General features: G+C 34.5%; 1 protein-coding gene across 5 annotated transcripts in view; it reads right to left on the reverse strand.

The window, feature by feature from the left end:
- The window catches only part of LOC106880693 (uncharacterized), a 550,491-nt gene that overhangs the window by 121,420 nt on the left and 410,957 nt on the right, over positions 1-18,114 (reverse strand). For all 5 annotated transcript variants that reach the window (XM_089349496.1, XM_052966175.2, XM_052966174.2 and 2 more), the window contains one exon: positions 4,988-5,149. In XM_089349496.1, the coding sequence (XP_089205622.1) occupies positions 4,988-5,149 (162 nt within the window). The remainder of the gene's footprint in view (positions 1-4,987; positions 5,150-18,114) is intronic.

Raw genomic sequence — 18,114 nt, forward strand, 5'->3', positions numbered from 1 at the left:
AGGTGGTATTGTAGCTGACTGATTCTGAAAGCAGATGTTATTAAGAGTTGTGATAGAAAACACTAAGGGAAGAAAATGTAAAACTGTAGGCTAGAGCTTCTAGTTTTGGATGAATGAATGCTTGCTAATCAATCAGATATCACAGTGATATAACAATGGGTCTTAGCACCTAGGGCCAACACGATTTTAGTTCCATCACCTTAATTAAAAAGCATGATAGGCAAGAGGAAATTTTGTACCTCTTTACATTTGAGCCTGTGGCAATAACTGCCTCTTCACCTCCACTATCTTGCTTTGCCTTTGGTAGATAATGTGAGATATTTTGTGTGTTCATAACTGCAGAAGATACTTGAACTGTATTATAATATAGGTCACACTTGAATATTTTTAAGTGTCAATGTACATGATTGCTCAACAGTTTATTTGTACAGTCTTGACTGTTTTATTATAGAGGGATTCAGAAAGTTAGATAACACACAACAGAAATTTAGGATGGATTTAGGAATAAAATAAAAAATTCATGCTGAATACACACATTCAATGCTTGTTTTCAACTGAAGTACTATTTCATTTTATTTATATATACATACAATGTTATCACTAACTATAAGCTAACATCCACCACTAGGTCCAGTCCTTGTTGTGATGTGGTGACCTGTAAGCTCCACTGACCCTGAAACCAATGCCAGCAGAGTGCAGGCTCCAAGCAGGGCCTCCTATGTTCATCATAATCATCACCATCATCCAGTGTTTTAAATCCGGGTTTTTGTCCCCATTAATGGGGGTGGTCGGATCTTCCTCAGTGCCTTAGCAACTGCCCTCACACCATCTCGTCATCTTGCTCAGTTTTGGCATCCTCCTTTTTTAAACCAACCCTCCCAATCTCCTCCTTCACCTGTCTCCTCCACCTTTTCCTCGGTCTACCTCGGTCTATCTATGTTGGACAAATCAAAAGAGAGAAACCAAACCACTATGGACCATTGCTTCCCAGAGGTAAAAATGGGTTTGTGTAGGACTAATAATCTTACTTAGATAAAATGCTAAGTTATAGAAGCATTGATGACAATTCAAAACCAACAAGACCTAGGAGAGAAGACAGACCAGAGACAAAAACTGAGGAGAAAAGTTATCAACAGTCTCTGCTCCATATATCAAAAAATCTATATTACATATATATAGTACTATGATTACCTATAAATCAGCAAATGATAAAAAAATATATAAACAATGTACATAAAATATACAAAAAAACAAAACAAAATCATAATATAAACACTAATTTTCCATACTAGAACCAAATTCAATGCATCAGTTACATATAAGCCATTAATTCTCTAAAAACCGAATCACTGACAAATCATTTCTGAAAACAGAAAACATCTTCTACGTGAAAATATTTCCAATAACTATCAAACTTGGTTTTGTTTCATTACTCGTATGCAACACAATTTATAATATAAGAATTTTATAATTACACATTTCAAAATTGTGCTAAATCGATGGTATACAAATCTTCCTATATCTCTTGAATATCTTCACAAGAAAAAAAAAAAAAAAAGTTTATTTTAAAAATTACAAATTGCGTATAATTTTTGTAATATCTTGGGACGGTCATAATACCAATAATAAACATATACACACTGGTTCTATTTTACTTCTTTTATCATTATTATTATTACTAGTCAATTCATTAACATTCAACCAATTAACTAATCAATTTGGATCAATCAACTAGATTTGTCAAACCTCTTCCATTATCATTCCTAACCTCATTACTGCTTTCTTTACTGCAGTTCTGCCTGTCTCTTAGGCTGGATACAAATTTCTTGATTTTTATTTTATTTTCAGTCATTCTTCTTTCTAAAGAAACAAACTTTTATGGCATGAAAATCTGTACAAATATAATCTAATGTATTCACTGGGAATTCGAAGCAATCTCAAAGACATATTCTAAAAGCGTTACTATGTTGTTGTTATTTGTTCCTTCTCGAGCCATGCCTGACTCATAAAGGCCAGTTTCCCAGTTTCATTGGCATATAGGTTCCCCACCTGGACGGGATGCTGGTCCATTGCAGGTGAGCTGCTAAATGCAGGAGGAAAGAGTGAGAGAAAGTTGTGGCAAAAGAATCAGCATAAGTTTGCCATTATCTTCTGCTGGAGCCACATGGATCTTAGGTGTTTCCCTCATAAACACACACATCGCCCAGTCTGAGATTCGAACTCATGATCCCTCAACTGTGAGTCCACTGCTCTAATCCTTAGGTCATGTGTCTCCACAAAAGCTTTAGAATAGTCACTGCTTTTGTTGACGTTTTATTTGCTATGAGAAGCAAGTGATTATCACAACATCAAGATACTACCATATTATTTACAAATAATACAGATTTATATATATAATATAATGCAAACCACTAATTACGAACTATCAAATGCCAGGAAAAAATATTTCTCATATATTATGCACACTATTTGTCTTTAGTGCTATGTCTGTTAGATATAATGTAATTGCATTGACAAGAGTTCATATATCTTCAAACAATAAGCAAATTCGAAAGTGACCTTTGAACTTTTCTAGTCTAGCCTGCGAAAGTGTATTTGCTGTGAGGAGTCTATTAGCATGGAACATTACAAAAAAAAAAAAGTACAATACAGAATGTAAACACTTTCATTATACTTCCATTTAAATACTTTTACCATCAAGTCTATGTATTCTCTCACTATAAACATATATAGTGATGGTTTATTTTATTAATGACAGTATTTCAAGAACAAATGTTTTTTTTTTTCCTGTTTATAGTTACATTTCAATAATGACACTATCCTAATTGACTATTTATTCCCTTATATCTCATATACTTAATTTACCCTTCAACATTTAAACCAGCCATATCTGCCCCAGATACGCTATCAATTTTATGTTCAATTTTTTCAGATCCAGCCTCTTACACCTACCCTACAATGTCTTTCTAAAAGTAAACATTCACACCATTGAGGTTTTGAAGCTACGAAACAATATGAATAAAAGAAGCATTGCACTTAACAGAATAATCATTCTGGCTTTCTTTACTGAAGAGTGATAGCGGTAATTCCATAGAACATGTGCCAGTTGTGCTGACTCTTTGATAAATTATCGCTATCACAGAAAAAAAATGTAAAATACTTAATTGCGATTTTACATAATCTTTAAGCCTTTGTAAGCTTGGACAATAGATACAAATAACTTTTATCTGATCATGCTATCCTGAATATGGCAATGCAGTCGATGGAGTAAAAATGTGCTAGATTTATTTCTTGAGTATAATGCACACCCCTAATCATCATGATCATCATTTAGCATTCACTTTCCATGCTGGTATGGGTTGGATAGTTTGACAGGATCCAGTGAGCTGTGTTGAGCCCCAAATCAGCATTGGTATGGTTTCTACAACTGGATGTTCTTTCTAATGCCAACCATTTTACAGTGTGTCCTGAGTTTTTTTCATGCCATCAACACAAGTGAGGTCTGCTACCAGCTCTAATATTTACATTTAAAAATCTGGTAAAAAAAATGTGTATTGCAAGCAAATATGGTAAACAAACACACAAAAAAATGCTCTTATAAAGAATTAGTATTAGATGAGTAATCTATGCCTGATAAATGGTAACTCTGTCATATATATTAGAGTAAATTTCTCCATGAATCAGATTATCAGACTAAATATCAAAACAAAACAAAGATCTGTTCAATAACTCATGCATGAATTTTACAGATAAGATAAAGATATGCAAATTGTGTAGATCCTATTAAGTCTCCCTCCTCCTTATTTATCTTTGCTTAACTTTAAAGTTGTTGCTTGTGCATAGAATCTTTTTAGATAAAGGTATCTTCACATAAACTGCCAAAATTAAGTTCTTAAAAGTAAAGAGCGTATATATATCATTCTTATTGAATAAAGTGTCACATGATTTTAGGATCCTCGGCAACAGCTGATTATCACATACATGAAATGTGTGATGTTGCATGATAGTGAACATTGAATTCAGATGTGTAATATCAAATTGCATAGAAGGCAGTGCACAAATGAGCTGAGGAAGCAACTGGACATTTAACGTCAGCAGCTAATGTGAATAAGAGAAACGATTTCACTGTTATTGATATGAGGTGAAAGAATAATACCCAATGGATTAAAATGTGTTGGGGAAAGTATCTGGTTGTGCTACGGAATGTATCTGTGATGTGCACTGATAGTGATAGGAATTTGTAAGAGAAGAATATGAAGAAAGACAAGGGAAAAATTTGTGATATGAAATTTCAGGATGTTGTGCCTTACAGATAGGATTGTATAAGATTAAGGCAACATGAAAGTTCATTCAACTCATGCTAGCATAGAAAAATGGATGTTAATGAAGCCCTGTTTATTTAATGTTTAATAAATAATGCAACATGTGAATATTGAAGATAGATACTTTTATCTGATAGACCTGAAATCTATTGTTCAGGATATTCCCTTTCATGAAAACCAGCAGAATTCACTTTGATATGAAGAAGATTCTGGTCTATTTGATGAAGTATTGTTCAGGTTTATATAGCATTATTGAAAACAACATAGTTTTTCTATATTTTAAATACTTTTTTAACAGATTCAAATATATTTTTATTCAATGGATAAGCAATGATTTTTCAAAACTCATGAAGGAGAAATAAAACATTTTTATGTATTTTCTCAACTGAATAGGTAGTTTTACCAGAAGATCATAATCATCTGTTATTCTATTATTGATTGATAAATGGGAGAATTAATATTCTCACTAAAAATATATCTGTCAGTTGTTTTTATTTGGTTTAATATTTATGTTATTATTTGAAAGTTTGGCCAAAAGAAATGATTTATCACTGGAATCCATATTAATTTTACAGTGCAGTCAGATTATTAAAATTTATAAAAGAAGCAGGCTGAAATAAAATAAAATAATTTTTATTCTGAAAGACTGCAATGAAATTACTTACCGAGAATACCAGCAATAGGAATAGTGGTATTTGTAGCTAAGTCGATAAATGAACGCATGGCTACATCTGTTCGACATTGAGTATCCTTTATTAAAAGGTGTAGCTCATGATTTGGCAGGACATTCGTGTCTGCATTCACCCATTCAATAGCCATTTCTGCACCTTAAAAGAAAAAAAAAAAAAAGCACAAGTATTAAATTTTATTTAACAATGATATATTTTGAAAATAATTATAATTTCCATTGAACGTTCTTTCAATAATAGAAAATAATGTAGCAAGTTTTAAATACTCATTCATTTGATAAGAGCTCAGTATTTCACAATAGTGTAAAATCATTCATTTATTCACTGATGCTAAATTTTGTATTCTAAGGCAACAAGCAGATAACTCAATCTATTGGATGTGATTAAAAGCTAAACAAGATGAGTTGTTTAAATTCGTAAATATATTGATTTTGAAGAAAATGAATGAGAGAAACAGAGTTTAATCATTTAAAAATGATCAATAAAACAAACTCAAAATAAGATAGATACCAAAAAATAGCAAGTAACTGATAGAATCCTTTTGTCAATGAAATCTTTTTTTTTTCTGCCATCGGATTGAGAAATTTTCTAAAATAAAAATGTAACTGTAGCACTTGTTTCCAACTTTAGACTAAATAATGTGTAGCAGTCCATGAGAAATAAAACAAGAGTTTCTATTTTAAATAGATGTGCATTTGCAAGATATTCTTTTTTCCCTTTTGGATTTTGTTTGCTACAACAGGAATTATTTCTTCTTCATCTTCTCAGCGCATGCAGAATATAAATGAATATAAAGCACATACATGTATATAAGTATGCACAAACGCACAAACACACATGAATATGTGTGTGTGTGTGTGTGTGTGTGTGCATATATATATTAGTTGCAAGCATGGTTGTGCAGTTAAGAAGCTTGCTTCTCAACCATGTGGTTTCAGGTTCTATCTTCTACTACAGCTACATGCAAAACAAAGCCTTTGAGTGGGTTTGGTAGACAGAAAATAGGGCAGTGAGCTGGCAGAAACGTTAGCATGCCGGGCGAAATGCTTAGCAGTATTTCATCTGCCGTTATGTTCTGAGTTCAAATTCTGCCGATGTCGAATTTGCCTTTTATCCTTTCGGGGTCGATTAAATAAGTACCAGTTATACACTGGGGTCAATCTAATCAACTTAATCCCTTTATCTGTTCTTGTCTGTCCCCTCTGTGTTTATCCCCTTGTGGGCAATAAAGAAATAAGAAACTGGAAGAAAAGTCATGTGTGTGTGTGTATGTGTGTGTGGTGCATTTAGGTGTATCCTTGTCTTAACATCGTATGATTGTTGTGAATGAGCAGCAGTAATTATATAAGTGATGTTCATTTGTAGTCTTCTGTATAAAACATGTCAGGCAATTCTGTTTGATCATGCAAGCATGGGAAAGTAGATGTTAAAATGAGGATGAATAGGATATATATATATGTATGTGAGGTGTGTGTGTAATGTTTATAATGAATTGCAAAAATACTCAATATATGGCGTAGAGTATAATTATATGTTCCACTATTTTATGGTTCTCAAATGCTCAATCTATTCTGTAATGCAAAATGTATTCCAATCTAAGATGGCAACTAGATCTCACTGTTTCACTGGTTAAAAGAGACTATATCGAATCAGGTGTAAAGACTGGTAATTCACAAATGGAAAAGTTTTCACGAAAATGACAGAAGTACTTAACTTGATAATGTAAACCGATATTTAGCATTAGTTTGTATTTTCTTCCTCACTACATGCAAACCTGCACACACATGCATATATATACATATAGACACACTCACATACATATAGATGCATACATATATATATATATATATATATATATATATATATATATATATATATATATATACACACACATACACATATATATACACACACATATATATTTATATACACACATATATATATATATATATGTATGTGTGTGTGTATATTTATATATATATATATATGTACATATATATATGTACATATATGGTGCATGACATGAGAGGGAATATATATATTTGGGACAAACATGTCCAACTAAAGTACAACAAGGACATACTCCAACCACAAACATAACAATAAACACTGTCTTGTTTCAACCTCTTTTCTTTTAATTACATTTACATCAGTTTCTCCTCATATGAATGCTGTGACTCAGAGTTATACCTTCTTAAATCCATGGAATACAGTCACCATCCATTTCCATCTTACCATCATGTCTCACTTGTCAGTTCTTTGCTAAGTACTTTACCCAGTTCTCTACTATGTTCTATCAAAATTTCTGTGCTTCCATCTAACAATCTAAACACAACAATAACAAGTCATGGTTGTGTGGTTCGTAAGTTTACTTTGTAACCACATGGTTTTGGGTTCAATCCCTCAGGGCAGCACCTTGGGTACATGTCATCTACATTGGTTAGTCCTAAGCAGACTAATGCCTTGTGAGTGAATTTGGTAGAAGGAAACTGTGCAAAAGCCAGTCACATGCATAAACACACACACACACACACACACACACACAAAACATGAATCTGGGTACATTTGTATTTGTCTCCTCTCCCACCACTTGACAACCAGTGTTGGTTTGATTACATCTATGTGACTATAAGCTTTGGCAAAAATATCAGATAAAATAAGTACCAGACTTAAAAAAAAATAGTAGTGGTGTTGATATGTTTGACTAAACTCTTCAAGTTCATGCCCCAACATGACCACAAATCAATGACTGAAACAAGTAAAAGATGAAAGAAAGTTAGCAGTGAACCCATAACAATATCAGTTTACCCATAACAATAATTACTCAGAGGAAATAGCATAAAACAAGGTCAACTAGTGATGATGTTGATCAGTGGTTCTTAACCATCTTGTTTCCTATGGATCCATTTGATTCCTGTTTTGTTCTACAGGATCCCCATGTTAAAAATATCCTATTATATTTTTGTAATTAAACATTAAGAATTTTTAGAACTGTATAAAAACATTGTTAAAATATTTTCTGTATTGTAGATGTATAACTTAATTTACTGCTCATGGATCCCCAAGGGTTACATGGATTCTGGTTGAGAACCAGTGGTGTGGATTATTCTAGGTCAGGAATGAAGGGCATTAAGTTACTGGTAAACCCTTTCCTCTGATTTTTGACTTTTTCTTATAGTTACTTTACCAAGTTATGTCAAATTTAAAACCAGTTTATCATATAGCTTAGCCCACCTGTTTTCTATGCTATGATGCTTGGAAACAGTAGTTAGGAAAGAAAGTTGGCTGAGAATTACTGCACCAGTTCATGCAGAAATACTACCCTACCTAAAACTCATCCCACACCAGGCTAGGAATACCTAAAATAAGTTTGTCACTCTTCAATCTTGGATTAATGAATTTAAAAAACTCATATTTCTATCAACACTTGAGATATATGTTACCAATTATTATCTACTACCAAAAATAAATAATCTGTTTTCTGTAAAGAACAAAATAGTTTTATTTATTTCTTTTGTAATTTTTTTACTTTAAGGTCTCAGTTCAAATGCCCTTATGATTGACCCTTTATATTTCATCCTTTCAGAGTCAATAAAATAAGGACCATTTGAGCACAGGAGTTGATGTAATTGAATATCTCCCTTTCCCAAAATTTCAGGCCTTGTGCCTATAATAAAAAGGAATATTATTATTATTATTATTGTTATTATTGAGTGAGAGAGCAGTGCATGCCATCAAAGTGACTCTGAAATAAAATATACGAAGCCAAGTATACCCATCATGACTACCTGTCTGATAAGGGTATACCAGGCACATGCATCACAACCATATGTGAGCAACATGATGATCACATATCAAGATAAACAGCGCATGACCTTACAGGTGGGGGCCCAGTTAGAATTTTCTTCAGGTCGAGTAGCCCATCCTGCTCAAAAGGTCCCTGAATAAGGTTTGTTTAAGGATGTTGAGCAAAACACCCATGTTTTCAAAGGTGAATTATCCAAATCCCAAAGAATTCCTCTCAGCACATGGCTATGATGCTCCCCCACTACTTCTGCTCATGATCAGAGATGCACATATCGTCAGCCACCAGGGGACAAGGCTCAACTGGTTAAGGTCAAACAACTGACAAGCAAATCTGTGGTATTTAGCAGAATATTTGCTTTAGCCCATCTTTAATACCAAGACAAAACAATGTACATGATAGCACTTTCAATCAATTAAGATCAGAAGCCATGAGAACCACTGCTTGGTATTGCATCAGGGCATTTATTATTATTATTATTATTATTATTACTATTATTATTCAGGTGATGAGCTGGCAGAACCAGTAGCAGACCAGAAAAAAAAAAACCTTAGGGGTATTTCATCTGTCTTTATGTTCTGAGTTCAAATTCTGCTGAGATTGACTTTACCTTTTATCTCCTTTGAGATCGATAAAACAAGTCGAGCCCTGGGTTCGATGTAATCGACTTTCCCCCTCCCCTCAAATTTCAGACCTTGTCCCTATAGTAGAAAGGATTATTATTATTGTTGTTGTTATTATTTGCTTTTTATATGTGTAAATGCTGCAGAAATTTCCAAAAGTTATGGATTATTAACAAATTTTATGAAATGAAGATTTTTCACAGGAACATTGGCGCGGCTACCTCCATACAGGAAGTAGACAGAAGATATATTTCAGACATCATTTTACTTTTTCTAGAATTTGCTGTGTTTACAATAATTTTCAATATGGCTTCATCTACTGGAAGAGCAGACATTTGAACATATGAAAACATAAAAAAAAACAAAAAAAAACGAGATATAAATGCAATGAAACAAACAAATATGCAAGTACAGGACAGCCAAAATTTGATATCTAAAAACATGAATTTGTATGACATAAACAAAAGCAACAATAACAACACACACACACACACACAATATTGTCAAACAAAGAAAATAGTGAAAAAGACAGCGGTTTTAGCTATACTCATGTTGCCATTAACAGGCAATTTCTAAACATGAACAAACTAGTCAAGAAAAAATCTGCTTGGCAGAGTTTGATAACAAAGAAAGAAGTATATTTGCTGCAGTTTTATATTCAAGAACAAGAGAAAAAAAGGTTAACTATTTATACATCATCAAAACAGAGCAGGTTTCCTCAAGCTCTCAAAAGAATGATAAGAATGATAGTAACATAATTTTTCCAAGAGGAAAAATTATGTTACTATCTGTCTGAATTTTAAAACCAAGGACAGAATGAAAATACAAGCTGCACTGGTGCAGCACAAGCCTTCCTAGACTCTAGCATTGTAATACATGGGCCGATGCAATATGATGGTCATTGGTAGAGATATTCTTTTCTACTCTAGGCACAAGGCCCAAAGTTTTTGGGGAGAGGCCCAATCGATTAGATTGACCCCAGTATGCAACTGGTACTTAATTTATTGACTCCGAAAGGATGAAAATCATAGTCGACCTCGGTGGAATTTGAACTCAGAGCGTGCTAATATTTCTGCCTGCTTGCCACTTTAGAAGTCAAACATGCCAAAATTTGAACACGGAATGTAAAGATGGATAAAATGCCACTAAGCATTTTGCCCTGCTTGTTGATGATTCCACTAGCTTACTGCCTTAAATAGGCAGAGATATTGACAATGATGTTGACCTACATCTGACAACCACCTTTGTGGAACAGCACGGGCAGGAACAACATTGTTAGATGGGCTCTGAGTGGACATGCAAATTCTAATGACCCTTTAAAATCACAAAACTATGTCAAAGTGGTGCCTCAACAAGAGCATAAAGGGTAAGGCCATAAAATTGATAGTGCAAGGCAGAAAGTATAAATTGCTACACATGTGGCAATAAAGGCCATCTGAGGGTTGTCTGGTAGAACTTGAGAATTGGAGAGGGAGGGAGGGAGGGAGAGAGAGAGAGAGAGAGAGAGAGAGAGAGGGGGAGAGAGAGAGAGAGAGAGAGAGAGAGAGAGAGAGAATGGTAATTTTTTCATGCAATACAACGAAAACAAGCTGCTGTTTGGAGAGATGGAAATAATAGGCACTAATAGTAGAGTATTGGGGAAAAAATCACACAAATAAACCGGTCCTTCAGCATGGCCACAGCTTTGAGCTGAAACTAATAACACAATGAATTATCATAACCCAAAAAATCACTTGCTTACAATGCTGCTAAGCACATTCAATGCAGAAAATGCTTACAGGAGACATTAGATAAACTTAGATATCTTTCGACCAAAGATTGGTCCAGGCCATGTCTAACTTAATAGCACCACCTGATAGGATTATCTAAATCCTTTTTAAGTCAAGTTTGGTCTGTGGTCCATTCACGTAGTGAGTTCTTATTGAGTGGTTGTATCCAAGTATGGGTGGCTTATCTGGTATTCCTTGAAGAAATCTGTTTAGACTCCGTTTAAAGCTGATAGGATCCTTTTCCTCTTTTATCTGTTTCGGGACAATGTTAAACAGGGCAGGGCCTGTTGAGGAAAAGATATTATGCCGCAGTGTACCTATATGTTGCGATCCTGAATTGGGCAGGGGACATATGGCCAGTGGGTAGACTAGATTTCAATATAAAGAGTGGTAGATGGACAAAAATACAGGGTACTCTGGCCCAACATAGCTGGTGGTTCCCACTCACACATGGGTAGACTGCTTGGTTTGTTCCTCTTGTTTCCTTAAATAATATCTTCATAGGTTACATCTGTCTTCTTATGTAATCATGTTTATTTTGTGTAATTTAAAATTTTTTCATCTGGTATTTATTTCCTGCATTTCCACATATTTTATGGCACCTTTGTATCTACATTATTGTATGTACAAATGGGCCATGCTAGCATTAATAAAGAACTCACCAGCACCACCACTACTACCACCAGCACCAGCACCACCACTACCACCACCATCTTTAACATCTTAAAACTAATCAAATTGTAAACTTGATGCACCATAAGTTTACATCATGTTCCATAAATTTTTCTGATGAAATTTGGGATTGTTATTATTATAATTGTTTAAGACATTCTTGGGAAAAATTTTTTTTAAAGTCTGTTGCTGTCTCCCTTGATTAAGAGAGATACAGTTATAGTCCCCGCATTCTGCAACCAGTAAACTAATTCTTCTTTTATTAAAAATGTCAACAAGTTTCACGTTTGAAGGGGGGGGGGATGGTAAGAGCAGTTGTGACTGTCATAGTAGCAGGAATACTAAAACTGTCATTTGCTTTGAAAATTTTGTTTGTAAAAGCATAAAAGTGACATTTTTGAAGATTTTCTGAGAAATATAATAAAACAAATGTTCAAGTGTTAACTCAGACAGCACTAGTAATACTTATGATGCAATACAGTAGTGACACAGAAAATGGTACAGCCATAAACAACAACAATACCAACATCAACAACAGCAAAACCATCACAACAAACAACAACAGGAACAACATTAACACAGTGGTAGAAGTTTCAAAAATAAGAATGAAAATAATGAAATAGGAAAATGAAAATATAACCATGTTTACATAAACAAAAACAACAACAACAACGAAAAGTACAAGAATTATAGCAAAAGATTAAATAAAACAAGTGACGTCATCATCATCAACAACAGCAACAGGAAAACAGAAAATAACAACAAGGCATAAGGTGACAGCTCTGAATTGTTTAGGAAGATGAATAATCACATATTGGTAAAGAAAATACATGGAAAACAGAAGGGTAAAAGACCCTTCATTTACACACTCATAAGAGTGCTAAGGAGATGGTGGGGTACCTTTTCATCATGATCATGATCATCATCATCATTTAATGTTTGTCTACATGCTGGCATGAGTTGGGTAGTTCCACAGGAACTGGTAAGTCAGAAGATTGCACCAACGCCTGCTGTCTGCTTTGGGCATGGTTTCCATGGCTGAATGCCCTTCCTAACACCAATCACTTTGCAGTGTGAACTGAGGGCTTTCTACATAGCACCAGCAGCAGCAGCAGCAGTGAGGTCACAAAGTAACACAAAACTTCTCAATGAAGTGGTAGTGTGAAGTAGTGTGGAGGGACAGAAAGAGGAGTGTTGAAATAGAGGGAAAGCATGGCTATCTCAGGTGGAGAGAATTTGGAGAGAGGAGATGGTGATGGCAGTGAGTGGGCCGAGGATTTGAGAGAGTGAGAAGATGGGATTGTGAAAGAAGAGAGGTAGATGGAGGGGAGTGTAATGAGTGGTAACGAGTAGAGGGAGGGGCTTTGGGAAAGATATGTTGACGGGGAAAAGAATAAATTATCAATGGTAACACCAATAAATGTAGCTCACTAGAAGGTAGGGAAGCTCTGAAAGGGGTCTCAGGGAGTAGCGTCCCTGCCTTTCTGAGCTAGTTTTCCACCACATTTATTGTGACCACTCATGTCTAGAAACTGAGGTTGGGGGTAAGCAAGGGCATGCTCCCCGTAGAAAATCCAGCTCCATAAAAGCCTCATAATAGCAAAGGAGAATAAGCACCAGCCAGCCCAATGGTTTGAGTGGGCTGCACCTGTCTACCCTAAAAAGGAAGGTGCAAACCTTCATCCTGGGTTGCGCAAGCATGACTTGCCTTATGATGGCCAAAGGCCTGAGGAGATACCCAAAACTGGGCAAGGTGGCAAGATGATGTGAGGGCAGTTGCTATGGCATTGAAGTAGATCTGGCCACCCCCGTTAACAGGGACAAAACCAGGATTTAAAACACTGGATAATGATGATGACTGGAAAGAACCACTTGTGCCTGAACTTTTGCTTCAATTCGTAGATGTATATATGAGGCAAATGAAAAGTCTTGGGAAGATAGCAGCTCTTTATATAAAGTCATAGGATGAGAGTTCTGAACCATTTGCTGAGAAGCATAAAATAAAAGTCAAAACAGGAGGGTAAGAGTCCTTTTCCTACACAAGCCTGGTAAGTTGTGATGTGTAATTTGGTGCTTGAATAAAAAAGAAGGAGAACGAAACAGTAGGGGGGTCAGTGGAAGACTTGTTTCAATGTGATGTTCTAAGATAATGATACCAGTGAACAGGAATGGTCACCTTTTGTGCTACGATATTTCTGCAAGTTGCCTCTTTGATTAAGCTGTAGTCTTCAGTTAAGTGCAGACTAAGGTTGGTTGTTTAACATGAAGAATGTTGCCAGATGGTTGCTGACCTCTACTAGCTGGACAATACAGTAAGTGGAAAGTTAACTCACACATTCTATTGAAGGTTAGTGGAAGATAGGAGGCCTAAAAGGAATTCTGGACATTGTCAAGGACAGTTTAAGTAGTCTTTTCTGGAGGATATTCAGGTAACGAATTATAGATAATTTCTAAAAGTTCTTGGTCTAGCAGTGTTATAATCAGTTCGGGATAAACTGTACTGGTATGGCCATACTGGAGCTGTTAGTAACCAGATCTGTCTGAAATGTATACTGGTTGACTAAACCATCCATGCATTGTTAATTTAAGAGCATAATGTCCAACAGTTGAGCAGATCTGGCTATAAGCTGAGTCTGTGGCAAAGATTGATGCACTGCCTTCCTCTATCAAGGAAGTGTGGGTTGTCTTCACCTGCATGATAGCTATAAAAAATGAAGTGGTGTGGTGGATTTATTTGAAAGGTTTCATCTTAAACCAAACCCTTGAAGAGGCAGGTGGAAGTAGAATGATTAAATGGGTTAACCACAGAGGCAAAAAGTGGGGAAAGACACTTGCAGTTGTTCCATCATCGTAATTCAGGTTGCGTTTAGGTGTAGTGATTTGAATCACCCTAAATGTTACCCTCTCATTTTGAGGGAATTGTTCTTGTGGTTTATCTGTTATATATTACTATTGTTCTTTATTGATTTACTGATGAATCATCGTTATTTTTTGATCTTACCCTTTTACTCAACACAAACCCTCTACTGTTTCTTCTGATCTTCTTTTGTTCTTTAGGTTTGTATTGTCTTCAACATCAGAGGCCTCTCTGGCCAATAAATGAAATCATTATAATTATTACTATTATCTATCATGCATACACCATTAAAAAATTATTGTAAGACCAATTCTGATTTTTTAGATTCTATTTCAACTTTAGATTCATTAACAAAATTTTCCTTATAATTATAACAGTTCATCTAGTCTTTAATGTCCCCTGCTTAATCTTTGCTTGCCTTTTCATTATTGGAGGGAAAATGTCAAAGTTATACAGAAAAGAGCCAAAAACAATACATTTTATTTACTATAATCTTTTTCTTCATTTAAGAATTTAATTATTTAATTTAAGCTCATTAAAAATAACCTTGCTATAATCTTTCTCACCCACCAGCAATAGTTGACAGAAATACCAAAATATAAAATATAAAAAATTCTGATTGTGAAAGTAGAAACAACAATAACACATAATGTACCAACAGAAGTAGCAGCAAACAACAGAAAGACAAAAGGAACCCCAAAATATTAACAATAATAACAACTATATTTCTAGTAGCATTGCCTACATAATAACAGCAACAGAGATAGCAGAATCAATAGAAAAATTAGAAGCAGCTCAAGTACAAAGTAATTTTTGATCTCATGAAAAGGATCAAAATGAGAAGAGAGATAGAGAAGATCAAACATCAAGCAAGTTTGGTAACTTTTAGAATGGAAAAGGGAAAAGGGAACAAAAAAATTCATTCTTCAGAATATGTGTGTGTGTGTGTGTGTGTGTGTGTGTGTGTGTGTGTGTTAATCTATGTAGGGTGTGAAGTTATTCCTATTTAGAAAGAAATTGTTTGAAAAATACTATCTCTTTTCATTGTGCACTTCACAAGTGGAGATAAGTAATGATAAATACAACAACTGTATTTGATGACATAATAGATACAGGGACGTATTCACGGCACCCCAATTTCAGCCATACATATTCAAGAAAAAAAAAAAAAGTTAGTGCATTAACACTTTTGTTTCTGTATTCATTTTGAGATGCTCTGTGTTTCTTTCAATTACTTTAAATATAACAAAGAATTTAGTAAAATAACTTAGTTATCATTAAGCTAGTGTTAGAAACATAAATTGTAACTAAGTTTTGGTGGAAGATTTTAATTTAAAACTTATGAAAACAAGACATTTGTACTACAGAGCCAGAGCCAGTTTCAGCTGGGTTGGTAACGAAAGGCTTGAAGCTTATGGGAGCCTAACTTCACATACAGGACCCAAGGTGAGTTTTTTGAGACATATTTTGGGAAAAATAGTGTATCTTATAAACCATCAAATGCAATAATTAAACCTCAGTACTCCAACAGAAGAATATCGCCTCATAGTACATTATATGAACAAAAGATGTACAACAATCAGCATTTGTGAAGTTTTAACATTCATGGAACATTGAATTCAAAAAGAAATTTGGGAAGGGTTATTCAAAAGTATTTGATCTGAGAGTCTCTCGAAAACAGAAATGGTTTGGTGCTTCAGTTTCTGTTGTTATCGACACCTGAAAAGTAACACTTGAGAACACACACTTTCAACCATGTTTCCTTAAGTGTAAAACATAAGAGCATTGGTAGACAGTGACTGCTGGTGAGTGAGAAAGGTTATAGCAAGGTTATTTTTAATGTGCTTAAATTAAATAATTAAATTCTTAAATGAAAACAAAATTAAAGTAAATAAAATATATTGTCTTTTTTTTATAACTATTTTTCTTTATAGCTTTGACATTTTCCTCCATTAATGAAAATGAAAGCAAAGATTAAGCACTCAAAATACAGAGGACATTAAAGAATAGATAGAATGTTATAATTAAAAGGAAAATAGCACTAAGATGAAAACAATAATAACAAATGCAATAGCATCATCATCATCATCATCAACAACAACAGTAATAATACTCAGGGTTCATAATAATAGCAGCAAAAAAAAAAAAAAGAAATTCCATAACAAATGTAGATGAACTAAAGAAAAATATCATAACTGCTATTTTAGTGACATTCTAATCTAAGATGGTATAAACTGTAATGGGGAGACAGTTTCTTCTTCTTGCAGTAGATGGAAGAGATGGTCATCAGACTTTATAAGGTCAAATAATCTCCATGAAGGATCCATCTTAGTAAAGTAATTTCCTGTGTATCTAAAGAAACAGGAAGAGTAGCAAAGAGTTCAAGGGGGGAAAAAAGAAAGCTAGAAATGCTCACCATCCACTACTTAAGACTAGGAAACAGCAGGACAGAAGAGAATGAAGCAGGTAGAGCAAGGAGAACATTAATGACAAACTGACAGTCTTTCCATGTAAGTATCCACTTTTAATCCAGGTATAGGATTATGAAGGATTGTTGTATTCAAGACACAGCTATTGCATAATCTCTTATCATTTGGTTAAAATGCATTAGGCATCAGTGAAAGCAAGCTTTCTAACCCACAGTCACTGTCGGGTTTTACTACATGACTATGAATGTTCTGTTTATTAAGTCATTCATTCTAATCCCTATCAAATGGCCAGAGAGGGTTTGCAAAGGGATTAGAATGACAACCAGAACAGAGATAACAGGCTGGATACAATTTAATTACAAACTGGGTCAGAATAAATATTTCTCTGAGGTAACTGCCAAAATTTCTGAGGGTATACAAATGATGGGCTCATTAATGTTAGTGTGGGTATAGAATAGCTTTCAAGAAACACATTGAAATTGTGAGGAGATACCAGATAAAACATGTGAGACTAAAATGCTTCTCAATTCTCATAAATTATTGTTTGGCAAATAATGAATAGGTCATTGTTGTATGCCACCATGACACGTTAAAACCCATAGTGAGTCAACTATGAGGCATTTAGATAAGGTGCTGATTAGTTTAATGGTGAAGGTTGTCTACACTATATACTCATTGTTAAGGTGGTGCCAGTTGTAGTCACATATTGGAGCCAATGTCCTTCCTCAAATTAAACCCACCATCCTGGAAAGGAGAGAACACATTGAATAATGCAGTCCTGCACATTAAAGAAGAGATGGTCATGGCTGGAATACATATGGTTGTAGGTCTGTTCTATCAGGGATAACCTGAAGGTAAGCAACAAAACAAAACATTGAACACTGGTCTTCTATAAAGTGATAGACAAGTATCTTGGTTAGTGAAGTTCTAACAAAGAAAACTAGTTTG

This window comes from Octopus bimaculoides, chromosome 3 (genome assembly GCF_046866305.1).
Source record: "Octopus bimaculoides isolate indiv1 chromosome 3, ASM4686630v1, whole genome shotgun sequence".
NCBI classification, from domain to species: domain Eukaryota; kingdom Metazoa; phylum Mollusca; class Cephalopoda; order Octopoda; family Octopodidae; genus Octopus; species Octopus bimaculoides.